At 46.8% G+C, this 17,202-nt stretch overlaps 1 protein-coding gene across 5 annotated transcripts in view; it reads left to right on the forward strand.

The window, feature by feature from the left end:
• Window positions 1-17,202, forward strand: part of LOC132829070 (unconventional myosin-IXb-like) — a 119,109-nt gene that overhangs the window by 34,173 nt on the left and 67,734 nt on the right. For all 5 annotated transcript variants that reach the window (XM_060846371.1, XM_060846367.1, XM_060846369.1 and 2 more), the window contains exon 3: window positions 17,083-17,177. In XM_060846371.1, the coding sequence (XP_060702354.1) occupies window positions 17,083-17,177 (95 nt within the window). The remainder of the gene's footprint in view (window positions 1-17,082; window positions 17,178-17,202) is intronic.

A 17,202-nucleotide genomic window follows, 5' to 3' on the forward strand; every position in this document is an offset into this window, starting at 1 on the left:
AATTTAAAAACCCTGCCTTTTGTGGGTTTGCTGTAGGAGAAACTGCAGGCTTTAGGATCTGAGGGAGATCCTTTTGGACTGCAGTGTGTTGTGTTGGTCAGTGCCCAGGCTGGGACTCTGTTGGAAGTTTGAATGAACACATTCCTGGGTCTGTAGACTCCCCAGGGGCTGCTGCTGGTCACAGGCTGTTTGAGGCTCTTGTGGTCTGCCTCTTTCATCTTCAAAAAGAGGAAGGAAAGAAAAACCACCTGCCCCAATCCTTCCCCGATTTATAACTCATTCCACCATCTTCCTCTTCTCGCGTCACCCCCTACAGGTTCACTTAGTGCCCCCCCCCACCATCCTGAGGCCCTGATGCCCCAACTGCCCCCGCTCTGGATGCTGGGACTGGGGGGATCTGCAGGGTGGTTCCGGTCTCCCTGGGCTGCAGTTCTCCTTAGCGATAGTCTGCACTTACTCGCTGCAGTAATTACAGGAAAAATGCTCAGAAGGGACAGAGATATGGGTTGTCGAGTTTGCTGGTGGCAGGAAATAGTTAGGCAAGTGAGTTATGAAGTGTACACAGGGAGACCACAAAGGGATATAGATAAGGTAAATGAAAAGGCAAAAGTAGCAAATGGAGAATAATGTGGGAAAATGTGACATATTCATTTTAGTAGAAAGAATTCCTGAAATGACCTAAAGGGTGAGAAATGGCAGAGTTTGGAAACACAGAGAGATCTGGATGACTGAGTTTATAAATCGCAAAATGCAATTATGCAGGTACAACAAGTAATTAAGAAAACTAATTTTAAGTTATGGTTTATTCAAGGGGGAATTGAATGCAAGATGTTATACTCCAGTTTACAGAGTATTGATGAGTCCACACCTGGAGTACTGTGTACTGTTTTAGCTTCCTGCCTTGAGGAACGTGTAAATACTTGGAGATAGACTAATACCTGGAATGGCTGAATTATCTTCCAAAGAAACTTTTGACAGGTTAGTCTTGTATCGACTGGAGTTTAGAAAAGTTAAGAGGGACGTTGATTGAAACCTAGAAGATTCTGAAGGGGTTTTGACAGGGGGAATGTGGAGAGGAGGTCTCCTCAGGTGGGAGAATCCAGAATTAAGGGTCACAGTTTCAGGATGAGGAGCTACTCCTTTGAAACAGAGATGGGTGGGGGGGAGAAATCTCCCCTGAAGGATTGAGTGTCTTTGGAAATCTCTTCTTGAAATTGAGGCCGAGATAGGGAGATTATTGTTGAGCAAGGTGCGAGAGGTTACTGGGGTAAGTGGGACTGTGGGTTTGAGATTTGAAGTGTAATTAATGGACACAGTGGTTAGCACTGCTGCCTCACAGCGCCAGAGACCTAGGTTCAATTCCTGCCTCGGGCACATTCTCCTCGTGTCTGCGTGGGTTTCCTCCAGGTGCTCCGGTTTCCTCCCACAATCCAAAAATGTGCAGGTCAGGTGAATTGGCCATGCTAAATTGCCCGTAGTGTTAGGTGCAGGGGGAAATGTGGGGGAATGGGTCTGGGTGGGTGCGCTTTGGCGGATTGGTATGGACTGGTTGGGCCGAAGGGCCTGTTTCCACACTAAGTAATCTAAAAAAAATCTGATCAGCCATGATCTTATTGAATGGTGGAACAGGCTTGATAGGCCGAATGGCCTACTCCTAGTTTGTATTTCCTGCAGAGCTGCCTTGTTTGTATTCAAGGAACGGCCAATAATCTGAACTCTGGAGGATGTGAGGGAGGGTAGAAAGGGCCCACATTCTTGCAGTGCCTACTATAGCCTCAGGAAACGCATCCAACTTGTATCCAGCGCAGAACCATCTTTTTTGAAAGTTATACGCTGTTCATTATAGGAAATGAGGAGCCCAACAAGATTCTGCAAGCAGCAGTGAGCCCATAGCCCTGATTCACACCATAAGGGCTGATTGTCTGGTCATTGTCAGGTTGTTCTTTGTGGGATCTTACTGTGTGCAAAATGGCTACTATGTTCCTCCGACACCACTTCCAAAACAACACCTCATTGGCTGTCATGCACTGGGAACACAATGAGGTGGCGAAGGAGCTTTGGAAATGGAATATTTTCTCTCTCTCTCTTTTTGTTCTTTCTCGTTGTCTTTCTTACTTTTTCTCTCTTTTTCCTTTCTCCTTCCCTCTTTTTCTTTCCATGCTGTCATTCTAAGCTGGATTTGGGGAAAAATGGTATGATGCATTGCACCACCCAGTTACTCAAATGTCTATTTTTGGAGTGTAATTCAACGTGGACTCACCCAGTCGGAGACACAGCCTCCAGCTCAGGGCTGGCTCTGAGTTCAGAACTCTGACCCTTGCCTGTCACTCTCAGCAGCTCATGGCCTTGTGAGTAAGATCTATAGAATCTGCCAGGGAGGAAGCGTTGGAAACTGGTCAGGAATAAATCTAAAGAATGTCATTTGATAGAAATTGGAAAGTGAGCAGCAAACACTGGAGCAAGACTGTGGAGCCGAGTGTGTGGGAGGGGAAAAACATTCAGTAAAAGAACTTTTGTTTCAAAGTATTATTTTGCCTTAGTCTGTCAAGCTCTGCTCTCTCCAACCTCCCTCCCTCCCCCGCGCTGGTTCACCCTCCCATTCTGTAACTGTGGATGGAGGCAGCAAGAGTCTGGGTTGCCTTGTGTTTGCGAACCGGGCGATGGTCTGTGAAACTGTATCGGTAATCTCCCACAGCAGCGAGCTAGTGGGGCTGAATGGCTTCCTGCTGTAACTGTGAGTCATTGGATAGTGACCAGGAGCATGGCTGTGGTTAACTCGCTGTTTCCCACATGTGAACTGAAGCCAGTTATAGCTGAGTGCAGTTCGCTCTGTGTAGGTCAAACAGCCCCCACCCCACCCCACCTCTGCATCACAGCAGGACTGAGCTGGAGAAACATGGACTTTGGATCTGCTTGCTGTGTGCTCATGGAGCTCATTCTGCCCTTTGATGCCTGTGTGTAAGATTCACACCCAAGGCAGACAGGGACAGAGTGCTCCTGCAGAGGAGATCTTAATCCAAGGCCCTGTCTGCCTATTGGTGCCTGAGATTAATCATTTAGAAAGGAGACATACAGGGAGAGAGGGGGGGACCCAAGGGAAAATATTAGGGGAGGACAGAACATCTGCGCAATGTCCCAAAGTGCTTTGCAACCAGTTAATTCATCTTGAAGTGTGTAATCTTTGTCACAAAAGTGCACAGCAAGATCCCACAAACTGCAAATAAAAACAGGAGTAGGCTATTCAGTCCCTCAAACCTATCCCATAGCTTTGAGGGTCTTCTTCAATCCTGAACTCTGTTTCTGCGCCTCACTCAGTGCTTCTCGGTATCCCATAGCCAATGGTGCAGTTAGCTATCGGGAGGGGAGGGTGACATTGGGAGGCCTCATTGGCCTCATCCAGAGAGAGAGAGTGAGAGACAGTGTTGACGGGACTGTTCCTGATGCTCACTATCCAGGCCTCAACCTGACCTCACCTGACACCAATGCAGCGAGTCGATTTGTTTGTGTGTGGTTGGATTAGGTAGGCGCTAGTACAATTCTTCAGGCCAGTCATGCCCCTTCAGAGCCTGCTCACACCTGGATCGTTCCCCGCTCACACCAGCGCATTAACAGCACCTCCTTCCTACCTGAGCAAGACATGCCCCTTTCTCACATGTATCCCACTCCTGACATTCCTGCATTCTATCCCTTTAAAAAAAACTCCTGTCTGCACTCCCCCTCTCTCGCCAGATGCCCCCCACTCCCATCACACGCCCCTCCCTCACCAGTCCTTTAACTTGCTTCAGAAACATAGGTCACCCTGAAGGAAGTTGCTGCCCTCACCTGGCCTGAGTTTGTGGTTGGACTCCAGTCCACACTGACGACACTGTAAAGGCTGAAAGGACCGAGGAAGACACTGTGGGGTTCAGGAAGGTCATCCATCTCCCTGTCAGCAATAAATGTCCTATTTGACACCCAGGAGTGAAATTTTAAAATGCTGCTGTTTGGTAAACCTCCCCTATCATGGGGGCAGAGGGGCATTTCTGTCAATGTCACCCCGAGATAGCACTGTCTTCCTGTGCCTGATTAGAGGACATCATGGCAAGGGTAGCAGAGGGAAGGGGGTGAGTCGGAGGTAATTGGGCAAGTAGAAGGGGTGGGGATCTAGGCTGTGCAGCCAGAGTTTCAGGAATGAGTTGGGAAGCTAGGACCTTGTTGGAGTATTCTCTGGATTACCGGCAGTGTGAGAGGAGGAATATGAAGGTGGTTAGATTTGGTGGCTGGGTGAGAGACCGAGTTCTCCAGTTCCATGCAGCATGTTTCTGAATCAAACACTTCTAAAGGCATGGTTTGGAGCTGAATGGGGCTGGGACTGATTGGGAGATTCATTTTTGTGGTTGAGAGTCAGTTCATCGAAATTCAGGGAAAGCTGAGCACTAGCATCTAGAATTAAAAGCAGAAACAAGATGCAAATAGAAAACTAGAAAGTGCTAGAAAAGGGCCAGGTCCACTTTGGGTGGAGAGTGACTCAATGAAAATGGGATGTTAGTAGGTCAGTTCCAATGCACAAGAAAGTAATAAAGTCTGAACTTGGGTTACTGTGTGTGTTACTGCGTGTGTATGCGTGTGACCACACTGGGTACAATTGATGAGTTTCAGGCAGAGAACATCTTGTGGAAAAGTGATGATGTGGCGATAATGAAGGCTTTGCTCAGAGAAGGGCAGAGCTGGATGTGATATGTTCCTGGGAAAGGATGGTGATGAGTGAGGAGAGTCTAACAGTCCTGGGGAGACAGGATGTCCCAAAGGGGTCAAAGTCAGAATCTATTTAATTAAAGCTAAGAAACAAAATGTAATGACATTGCTCAGTGTAATCTATAGGACACTAACCAGTGGGGAAAATGAGAGGGACAAATCTTTCAGGAAATTACAGAGAGGTACAAGTCTGTACCGTCGTTATACCAGGGGACTTTAATTATTCAAATAAGGACTGGAATGGTGATCAGGAAAAGCGCAGAGAGAGCGAGAGTCCTGCTCTGACAATGTGCTCAGGAGAATGTTCTACAGAACATTCCTGGTTCCTGAGACTGAGGTGGGCCGAGAGAATTCAGGGAAAACAGAGTGATTATTTATCATCAGGTGAGGGTTGTGGAAAAGGCCATGGAGCAATCAGAGTAAGAATAGTTAATTGAGGGAAATGCAACTTCCGTGGGGTAAGAGTGGATGTCCCCCAGATACAGAGGAATCTAGGCAAGAAAAGAATCTTAATAATGGGCTGGGTTTAGAGTTGGAAAGAGTTTGGACAGGATTTAGTTTCTTACTTATTCATGGAACATGGGCATCACTGGCTGGGCCAGTAATCATTGAGCATCCTTCGCTGTCTTTGAGAAGGTGGGGGTGAGCTACCTCCTTGAGTTGCTGCAGTCTGTGTGGTGTAGGGGCATTAGCAGCACTCTTCGGGAGGGATTTCCAGGATTTTGATCCAGTGACAGTGAAGGAATGGCGATATATTTCCAAGTCAGGATGGTGAATGGGTTGGAGGGGATCTTGCAGGCAGTGTTCCCATGTATCTGCTGCAAATGTGCTTCTAGTTGGAAGGGGTCATGGGTTTGGAAGGTGCTGTTTTAGAATTTTTGGTGAATTTCTGCAGTGCATCTTTTGGATAGTGCACACTGATGGGAATGAGCATATATACAGAGAGAGAAATCCCTGGATAACAAAAGAGGTAGAGAATAAGATGAAGCAAAGAAAGTATGATTATGACTGGTGTCAGATTGCTTATACAATGGAGGACCAGGCTGAACAGAGAAGGTTTTCCCGGGAATTGAGAAAGCAGAATAAAGAAGCACAGAGGAAGTAGACGAAGAGCCTGGCAGCGAATATTAAAGGGAATCCCAGTGGCTTCTTGGAGCAGCCACATCGATGGAGAAGGGAGGCTGATCTGGGACAGAGAAGGGTAGCTTGGGACGTGACTTGGGTGTTAAATTAATATTATTTATCTTTCTTAACAAGATGCTGCACAGATTAAAGAGGAGGTAATTAGTCTAAAATTTGTGATGAGATATTGGAACAGGCTGTTTGTTCTTAAAGTTGACAATGCAAAAGGATCCACGGCCAGTGATTGTGAGGGAAGTGAGAGGGAAAATTGTGTAGGTACTGGCCTGATGGGGTGGAGCCAAGTCGTTGGAGAAGCGCTAATATTGCATCTTTTTTTGAGAAAGGGTGTAAAGGTAAGCGTGGTTAGTTTAATCTAACAGTGAGAAGGGTCAAGAAACCAATAGCCACTTGGATAAACACAGAGTTCTGTAAGGAAAACCAGCATGGATTTGTTCAGGACGATTCATCTTTAACTAATTTTGATGAGGTCAGTGCTGTTGATGTGGTGTACCTAGACTTCCAGGAGGTGTTCAGTACAGTGCCTCACAACAGAATTGTGGGAAGGGTTGTAACTCACGGAATTAAAAGACCAGTACCAACGTGGATTCTGAATTGCCTGCATGACAGGAAATGGAGATTAGTAAATAATTGTTATTTTTTAGACGGGAGGACGGTTTTTTTTTAAGTGGAGTTCCCCAGGGATCAGTGTTTGAATTCCTGACACATCATTGATGTGGACTTTGTTGAAGTCAGCATAGTTTCACAATTTGTGGCTGATATGAAAGATGGGCGTATTGTGAACTGACAGGAGGGCGATACAGTGAAGTTGATGGAGTGGGCTGACAAGGTGGCAGATACAGTTCAGTGTGGAAGTCCATAATGGGGATGTGGGGGTGGGAGTGGGGGGCAGTTTGGAGGTGATTGGAAGAAGGATTGGAGGATATATGAGGACACTCTTTCACTCAGAAGGTGGTGGGTGTCTGGAATTCTCTGTCCAGTTGGTGGTTGAGGTGGAGACCCTCAAATCATGTAAACAGAGCCTGGATTTGCCCAGGAAGCTCTGGAACCTGCCGAGCCATGCACCATGATTGGAGCTTGGGAATCAAATGGTCAGCTAGTTTATTCAGCTCACACTCACGATGGACTGAATGGCTTGTCTCTGAAGATCAGTAGAGGTGTGAAGTGATTTATTTTGGCGGGAAGAATATGAGAGCATCTAAAATGAAGGGCACGATTCTGAAAAGGTGTGGGAGTATGGGGTTGGGGTGTGAGGGAGACGGATGTCGGGTGTATTTGTGAGAAATCATCAGCAAGACAGATTGAGCAAGCAGGTAGTAAAGCCAACAGTAACCTGGGCTTTATTAAGGAGGGTCCAAGAGCAAGGACAAGATGTTAAATCTGCTTTGGAAAGGAGTGACGATGAGGGTTTGAAGAAAGATCAACAAGAGTGGTTCTTCAGTTAGTTTGGTTAAGTTGGGCCTGATTCCCTCAGTCGAGGTGGTTTGGTGTTAGCGATCATAGGCAGCACTAGACAGAGAGGATGGAGCAAACCCTTCTCATTGGTGGAAGAATCGAGAACCTGGTGGAATAGTTTTAAGGTCCTTGACCAAGAAAATGCAAATCTTCTGACAGAGCCAGCACTGACCCAATGGCTGATTGGCCTTTTTTCCTGAATGTAACAATTGTGTGAAAATCCTTGTACCTTCAGAGTGTAGACAATTGGATAGTGAGTGGATTTTAATCCCATCATTGATTCTCATGTGGTTGGTCCTTGTCTTTGTAATGGGTCTCTGTTTGCTCTTTGTGTAACCATGGTGATAACCATTTCCCATGTTTCAAAGTCCCTGTTGGTCTTTTTGTTTGTTAACTGTGCTCTTTCTGATCTCCTTGCATTATCCCTGTGAATTGGAAATTAATGTCCCTCTCAGCAACAGAATGTTAAAGGGAGTGTTCCATCCAGGAGCTGGTACTTGGACACATCGGGGCACTGGACATGTTCCAACATCAAACACTTCTGCACACACAAACTCCCACAGCCATGGCCCCAACGCGCTCACCCCACTGCTCCCACCTACAGCCCCAACCACTTGCGTACCCACATGCAAACCTGCTCCCACACACGCACACCCCAGAAGTACACACACACACACCCGCACACCAACAGCTACATGCACGCAAACATGTACCCCTGCACACCCCCACACACCCCTCCACATGCACCCCACGCCCACAGCTACACACATACACACACCGCACACGCGCACACACAATCCCACCCCCGCCCCCACTCCCACTGCTACAAACACACCCACAGCTACACAAGCACATGCGCGTGCACACCCATCCACCACCCACAGCTGCACACACATACTCTTATTTATTAATGGGAGTTCCCTCAGAATGACCAAGAATGAGACTTCATGAGCTAATTGTAACCCCTTAACTGATGCCTCTGGCCTAGTTTGACTGGACAAGCCTTGGTCCAGGCATCGGACAGGTGTCACAGCACAGCATAGACAAACCACCTCTCCCCGTGAGAGATTCTCAGACAAACCACCTCTCCCCGTGAGAGATTCTCAGACAAACCACCTCTCCCCGTGAGAGATTCTCAGACAAAACACCTCTCCCCGTGAGAGATTCTCAGACGAACATCTCCCTGTGAGAGATTCTCAGACGAACATCTCCCCGTGAGAGATTCTCAGACAAACACCTCTCCCCGTGAGAGATTCTCTTTGGCAGGAATCCTTGTTGGCAGTTGAAAGGTTAATGTTTGTTAGTTCTGTTCTCTGTGGACATCCCCAGGGAATTGGAACATTACAAGTTTAATTTGATGGCAGCGTAATTAGAGAGGGCCTGGTTTGGGGCGCCTGGCCCTGCAAATGTGTAATCATAAGGAATCTGGAGTTTTGAAGCTGCCCAGCTATTTCAAAGTGTCCTGACTTCCTCTGCTGTGTAAGAGGCTGATTGACGTGAGTGGGGGAGGGGAGGAGAGGGCTAAACCTGTCGTTTCCCCGTGCTCTCTGGGTCTTTGCCATATTTGGAGAGCTGTGGTGAAGTAGGAGGTTACAGCAGGACATTGGAAGGCCTGCCATTGATTTGCCTCCCCACACAGTTTATAATTTATTCCAGATGGGCTTCTATTTTATTTGGGTCTTTATTCTGTGCTGGGCTGTTATTACTCAGGGCATGTAATGATTAAAAAGGATGTAAATTTAAAAATAGCCCGACTGAGTGACACACCTTGTATCTTTTTAAAGGATGTGCCAGAGGATATTCTGGATCCTGAAGCCAAGCACGGGTATATCTCGCCCTCCCCTCTATCTCTTTGCCCTCAGCTCCTTGCCTGGTATTGATTGTGTAGAAAGGGGAAATGAAAGTGATTCAGACTAGGGGCAGCATTCAGAGGGCATTGGGCACGTGCAGTGTGGGGCTAGGATTGCCAGCTCCAATGGGGTGGTGTATGTGTATCTGTGTGTAAGCCCTGAGGGTTGGGGGGGGATGCGATGCAGGTGAATGTTGAGGGTAGTTGTGAAGAGGAGCAGTAGGGTCTCAGTAAAGGAGGAAAAGATCCCACTGTCTCAGTTCTGTATGGGATTGTGCTCAGCATCATTACATGCTGTTACACGTGGGCCTTGATGTCCACTGTCTTGGTGTGCTTGTTGTATGCGGATGCTCGAGTGAATTGTCTGTGTGCAGAGTGTGGTCTCTTGCTGTTCAGTTTCCAGGATGTTGTGCCTGAGGTTTTCCAGCTGCTTTTTTTCTGGGATCTTGCTGTGTACCCTGGCACTTTGTGTTTCCTGTGTGTGAAATCCTGTTGGTTTTTCAGTTATGAAGAATGGCTGCAGTTTAAACATGATTCATTGCACTGTGACTCTGATTCAGGCCAGGAGTCTGAGCACATTTTCTTGCCATGAGATACAGGGTGCCCCTCTCACCCACTTCTTCACACTCTGTCCCTTCAGCAGCGTTGTTCAGACAGTGTTATATCCTCTGGAATGTGCTGCCTGGAAAGGGAATGGAAACAAACTCCACAGGAACGTGCAGAATGGAACGGGGGAAGTACTTGGAAAGGAAAACATGACAAGGCAGTGGGGAAGGAATAAGAGAGAGCACAATGAACTGACCGATACAAAACTCTGGTTAGACCCGACCTGGAATACAGTGAGCAGATCTGGGCACCACTCCTTAGAAAGGGAGTTTTGGTTCTGGAGCGTGTTCAACAATAATACCCGGCCTTCAAGCGTTCAGTGATGAGAGATTACACAAATTAGGCCTTTTCCCCAGAATTTACAAGGTTAAGGAGTGACCTGATTGAAACCTTCAACATATGAACAGGAAAAGACAGGGAGATGAAGGTAAACTATTTCCACAGGTTGGAGATTCTAGAACTAGGAGCATAATCTGAGAATTAAGGCCAGACCGATCAGGAGAGGTATTAGGGAGCACTTCCACACACAAAGGACCTCTCTTCCATAAATGGCAGTTGATACTAGATCAGTTATTATTTTTAAATCTGAGATAAGTAATACTTGCTTAGCAGAAATTTAAGGGATATGGGCCAAAGGCAGGTCTATGGAGATAGGCCATGGATCAGCCATGATCTCAGTCAATGGTGGTACAGGCTCAGGCTGAATGGCCTGCTCCTTTTCCGAAGATTGTATTTATGGATCTGTCACTCTCATTTTGCTGGAAATTGAGACTGTCTCCTTGGTTGTGTGCTGAGATTTGTATTTGTCTGTGGGATGTAGGTGTTGCTGGCCAGCTGTACAATCCCAGCATAGTGACTCCTTCACATCAGGGGCACAACGCCATTCCCTGCGCACTCTCCTCCAGGGCTATGTTTTGATCGAGGGGACTTATTTCATTCTCACTAACTCCTTGGTTTTCTGAATTTTTGTTGCAGAATGGGGTATTTGAACATGCACAGAACCAGAATTGGAAAAAAATTTATTAATAATTATAAATTCCTATAAACTTAAAACCACAGCATACACGGAAAGCACGCATTTCTGAGATGCTGCAGGATTAAAATTGCTATCTATGCTAAAGATTTTTTTCGAACTAAGTGACACACATCTACACAAATAATGTGATCCTCCTAAACACACGTCCTACAGACCAGTGAACACTCAGTGAATGCATTTCCACTGCATGTGCCCCTCACAAAGCTGGAATGTGTTAACCAGGCAGTTACTGTGTCTCGGATCACAAGCTCAAATTGAAATGTAACAATTGACACAGTTCATTCCAATAACTTTCTCTCCAGCCTTCCCCATACAGTAGCTCCTGAACATGTGCAGCTTTAAGCCAGTGATATCCCAGAAGTATGACAGTAATTCATTACCTCTGCGAGTTTCCTAGCTCTGAGCTAGCTCCACTCCTAGCTGGATGTTCCTTGTTCGTAGGTTTGAAACTGTTTGCGTTTATTTTGTCTGTACCGTGCCCTTGGCAATCACCCTGTATCCTCTGGCTGCTCCCTCCTTCCCAGTCTCCATCTCCCTTTGGGCGCAGCGTACAGGTAGTTATTATTATGACCAAAATGCATCTCCCAACAAATCCCCTCGAAACCTTCTGCCTTTCACTTTACAATGATGTCCCCTTGTTATGATCCTTCAACAAAGGGCACAGCTGCTGACTATCCACCTCTGTCCATGCTCCTGATAATCTTACCCACCTTCTCATGACCCCCACAACCTTCTCTGCTGGAAGGAAAACAACCAGAGCTTATCCAGCCTCTCTTAGAACATAGAACAACACGGCGTAGAACAGGCCCTTCGGCCCTCGATGTTGTGCCGACCTGTGAACTATTCTCAGCTCGTCCCCCTACACTATCCCATCATCATCCATGTGCTTATCCAAGGATTGTTTAAATCTCCCTAATGTGGCTGAGTTAACTACATTAGCAGGTAGGGCATTCCACGCCCTGACCACACTCTGAGTAAAGAACCTGCCTCTGACATCTGTCTTAGATCTATCGCCCCTCAATTTGTTGTTATGCCCCATCGTACGTCATCCTAGGAAACAGATTTTACTGTCTACCCTATCTAATCCTCCGTTCACCTTGTATCCTCTTAGCCACCTTCTTTCCAATGAGAACAGAATTGCTGAGATGCTCTATCCCAGACACCATCCTGGTGACTCTCCACTGCACCCCTTCCAAGTCAATTGACTTTGGTGCATTGACAGTCCTCGGGCAGTCTCGCTGGGGATTGGACCCTGACATGTTCCCCCAGTGAGGCTGCTCTCCATGTGGCCTTGGCCCTGGTGGAGATTAGATCTAGTTGCAGAAACTGCGAGGGCCATTTGCTGTACCTCGTTATGTTTTATCAAGTGTGAGACCACAATGCATTTCTGAGATGGAGAGGAGTGTGAGGGAAGTTAACAAGAACATATAAAGTGAAATGAAGCTATTAGCATAATTGCTAAGGGACTGTTGTGGCTCACTGTCCCTACCCCAGTTCAAGTCCCACCTGCTGTAGAAGTGTATCATAATGTCTCTGGACAGGTCGAACGTGTAATTGTGGTGAGTTAATTCGAAACTCTACTGTCTTGGTGAAATAACTCACCTGTGTCTCCTGCTCACTGAGAAGTTCCCTCAGTTGCAGGCTCCAGTTCTGTGTCAACACCATCCACATTGCAGCAGTGAGCTGTGTTTCTCTTGAGGTTTGTGTATGGTAATCTGGTGGTTCTAAAGCAGGATTAGTCATTCACAGCATGGGAATGTAAATCCCATAAGACAATCCGAAATCTGAATTCTGGACCCATGTGGCAGGAGTAGGTGAAAGTGACCATAAAGCTGTCAGACTGATGTGAAAACCCAATTGGTCTAGTGACTCCTAGGGAAGGGGACCTGCAATCCTGACCTTGTCTGGGCCTATCTGTGACTCCCGTCCTACACTGATGTGATTTACGTGGGGAGGCACGGTAGCCCAGTGGTTAGCACTGCTGCCTCACTGCACTGGGGTTTGATTCTACCCTCGGGCAACTGTCTATGTAGAGTTTGCATGTTCTCCCTGTGTCTGTGCAGGTTTCCTCCAGGTGCTCAAGTTTCCTCCCACAGTCCAAAGATGTGCAGGTGGATTAGCCATGGGAAATGCTGGGTTACAGGGATTGGCTAGGAGGTGAGATGTTTTGTGGAGGGTTGGTGTGTGTCTGATGGGCCAGATGGCCTCCTTCCACCATGTAGGGATTCTACAACAATGCTCAATGTGGTCTGGTTCATTATCAAATCCACACTACCTTCTCCAAGTGGCTGGGGATAGACAGTCAGCCTTTGCATTTACTCCAGCGCTGAGAATTGATTTTTTCTTTAAACTAATGCTGTCTATTCACGGAGATTGTTTCATAATCAGCGAAGCCTGGTCCTTCTCTTGATATGCTCCCTCTGCTACGTAATCGGGGTGCTGCTGTGTTCTCTGGGTACCATGCAACCTTCCTGCAGGTAACGATCAAGGCCCTGTGATAGATGGAGTGGTTTCAGGAGTGCAGAGCATTGTGGGTATTGGAGTTACCATGGTTGACGCAGGGATTGATCAGAAAGTTGGGAAATAATTAACGTGAGGTGGGAAAATCTTGATTAAACACTAAATACAGTCGAACCAGTGATGAGCTTAATTTATAGAGCACCTTCAGAGGAAACGTTGAGGAGACTGAGAGAGAGGCCACCAAATCATGTTCAAGGGGAGGGTATCAAGGAAGATGTTCAAGTAGAAGAGGGAGGGAGTGTAGGTGTCTGGAGGAGGGGTTGTGTAAGGAGGAAGTGGGAGCTCAGTGGTTAAAGCAGGAGCCGCCTCCAGGAGAGGTCTGTGTTGTAGAGCTAGAGAGAGTTACGGGGTTAGAAACAAAAAGGTGAGACCATGAAGAGTTTTAACAAGGATTTGATGTACACGATTCTTCAATAGGACAGGAGAGCAGGTAATGTTTGCAGAACTACACACACAGCAAAGTCTGACTGGGTTTCTGAACCCCCCCATTCCTGACCCATGAGTAAATTCCCTCTAATTGTGTATTCATTCATGTGTTAGTTTAATGTGAATGTTATTGAGATAACGGGGATGTGTCCCACCAGCAGTAACAAAGCAATCCTGTCTATGTGAGGAATAGGCTCTTCAGCCCCTTGAGTCAGCCCTGCTGTTCTGCACCATGGCAGACCATCTACCTCAGCACCATTCTCCTGTGCTGTTTCAAATCCCTTGATGTTATTAGTATCTAGAAATCTATTGATCGTCGTCGTGAATTTACTCAGTGACTGAGCTTCTGCAGCCCTCAGGTCGAGATGTACAACAAATCACCATCTTATGTTTGAACAAATTCTTCCTCATTTGGAAAGGCAAGGACTGATTCGGGATATGGGAAATCATGTCTCACAAACTTGATTGAGTTTTTGGAAGAAGTAACAAAGAAGATTGATGAGAGCAGAGCAGTAGATGTGATCTATATGGACTTCAGTAAGGCGTTCAACAAGGTTCCCCATGGGAGACTGATTAGCAAGGTTAGATCTCATGGAATACAGGGAGAACTAGCCATTTGGATACAGAACTGGCTCAAAGGTAGAAGACAGAGGGTGGTGGTGGAGTGTTGTTTTTCAGACTGGAGGCCTGTGACCAGTGGAGTGCCACAAGGATCGGTGCTGGGCCCTCTACTTTTTGTCATTTACATAAATGATTTGGATGTGAGCATAAGAGGTACAGTTAGTAAGTTTGCAGATGACACCAAAGTTGGAGGTGTAGTGGACAGCGAAGATGGTTATCTCAGATTACAACAGCCAATAGGCTGAGAAGTGGCAGATGGAGTTTAATTCAGATAAATGCGAGGTGCTGCATTTTAGGAAAGCAAATCTTAGCAGGACTTATACACTTAATGGTAAGGTCCAAGGGAGTGTTGCTGAACAAAGAGATCTTGGAGTTCAGGTTCATAGCTCCTTGAAAGTGGAGTCGCAGGTAGATAGGATAATGAAGAAGGCGTTTGGTATGTTTTCCTTTATTTGTCAGAGTATTGAGTACAGGAGTTGGGAAGTCATGTTGCGGCTGTACAGGACATTGGTTAGGCCACTATTGGAATATTGTGTGCAATTCTGGTCTCTTCCTATTGGAAAGATGTTGTGAAACTTGAAAGGGTTCAGAAACGATTTACAAGGATGTTGCCAGGGTTGGAGGATCTGAGCTACAGGGAGAGGCTGAACAGGCTGGGGATGTTTTCCCTGGAGCATCGGAGGCTGAGGGGTGACCTTATAGAGGTTTACAAAATTATGAAGGGCATGGATAGGATATATAGACAAAGTCTTTTCCCTGGGGTGGGGGAGTCCAGAACTAGAGGGCATAGGTTTAGGGTGAGAGGAGTATGGTATAAAAGAGACCTAAGGGGCAACTTTTCCATGCAGAGGGTGGTACGTGTGTGGAATGAGCTGCCAGAGGATGTGGTGGAGGCTGGTACAATTACAACATTTAAGAGGCATTTGGATGGGTATATGAATAGGAAGGGTTTGGAGGGATATGGGCTGGGTGCTGGCAGGTGGGACTAGATTGGGTTGGGATATCTGGTCGGCATGGACGGGTTGGGCCGAAGGGTCTGTTTCCATGCTGTACATCTCTATGACTCTATTTCAGTTTTAAATGGCCCACCCTTTATCCTGAGACTGTGGTCCTTTGTTCTGGCCTGAATCCACACAGTCAAGTCTTTTTACAAATTTTGTTCATTTGTATGACATCCCTTTTCATTCTTGTAAACCCCAGAAAATACTGGCCCAGTCTCTTCAATCTCTCCTCATCCAAACCCTGCCATTCATGGGAGTAAGGGGGCTGAACCACTGGTGCTCCCTCCTGCAACCAGGATATCCTTCCTTGGGTAAGGAGACCAAAACACACACTGTTCAAGGTTTGGTTCAGTTCTTTTCTTTATTCTTTAATGGGATGTGTGTGTTGCTGGCTGGGCCTGTGTTTATTACCCGTCCCTAATTCCCTTTGAAACTGAGCTTGGCCATTTCAGAGAGCAGTTACATTGCTGTGGGTCTGGAGTCACTCGTTGTAAAGATTGAACAAGATGTGGAAGAAGAAATAATTCCACCCACTGACTCCGTAACATGATTGGCAGCAAATTACTCGATTTTTCTGAATGTGGTTTTAATTTTTTTTCCTGCTGGATTTGAACTCCTCTCCTCTCTAGGTCAGGGCTTCCCCACTGAACACCTTTCGAGACATGAAAACTGTCACAGTCCCATATTGAGTCTGGAGAGCGACACACGGGGTGGGTGGGGGTGCCCACAGGAGGTGGGGTGAAGGGTGCTGTGCGTGTGTGGGCCCATGTTGTGGGGGGTGGAGATGGTGGAGGATGTCTGTGGGTCTGGGAGGGACTATGAGAGCAGGGACACCGTTACTGTACCCTGACCAGAGCCCCATGCTGACCTCTGAGTTTGTGACCCCCACTTTGAGCACGCCTGCTGTAGGTTAGAAGTTCAGAATCGGAGCCATTGCGCTGCTATAATGAGAGAGGCGTTGGGGGGTTTTATTTAGCAGTTTGTATTTTAGTCATTTTACAGAACAAACATAAATTTGGAAGAAGTTGCTGAAAGCGAGAATCTTTCATTTCAATTTGACAAGCTCAAAATAGAAAGAATGAAATGAGGCCTGACTCTTAATTTGATAAAAGTTGCCTTTTTCACATTTTCAGCTTTTTCAAGGTATTAAGTGTTTTCTTTATTTAAATTTTATATGAATAGATTTTTTTTAAAAATTGCTCATGGAATGAGGGCTTCACTGGATCAGTCAGAATTTCTTGTCCCTCCAAAGTTGCCCCTTGATGGAGAGTGTCCTCAATGTGAAGGTGGGACTTTGTCTCCACAAGGACAGTGTGGTGGTCACTGTTACTGATCCTGTCATGGACAGCGGATTGGTGAGGATAAGGTTGAGTCTGCTGTTCCCTCTTGTTGGTTCCTTCGCCACCAGCTGCAGACCCAGCCCAGCAGCGAGGTCCCTTAGGACCCGACCAGTTCAGTCACTGAAGGATGTAGCCCAGGCCCATAGCTGAGAGGGCGTACGAGAGCAGTTAGCCAGCTCTGCTCTGAGTCACTGCACGATGGGGGACAGAGAGACTGAGAGCAGCGGGCTGGCTTAGGGAGAGGGGCTCTGTGGAAGTGCAGAGCCCCTTTGTGATGGGGTCTCATTGTAACTGGTACCAGGAGCAAGCAGCTCTCTGCCCGTCCTGAATAACAGCCTCTGCTTTTTCCTACAGGCCTTTGGAAATGCAAAAACTGCCCACAACAACAACTCGAGTCGATTTGGCAAATTTATTCAGGTCAATTACTTAGAAAATGGACTTGTTAGAGGGTGAGTGTGACCCTGTGGCCTGCAG

The sequence above is a fragment of the Hemiscyllium ocellatum genome, chromosome 28 (assembly GCF_020745735.1).
Source record: "Hemiscyllium ocellatum isolate sHemOce1 chromosome 28, sHemOce1.pat.X.cur, whole genome shotgun sequence".
NCBI classification, from domain to species: domain Eukaryota; kingdom Metazoa; phylum Chordata; class Chondrichthyes; order Orectolobiformes; family Hemiscylliidae; genus Hemiscyllium; species Hemiscyllium ocellatum.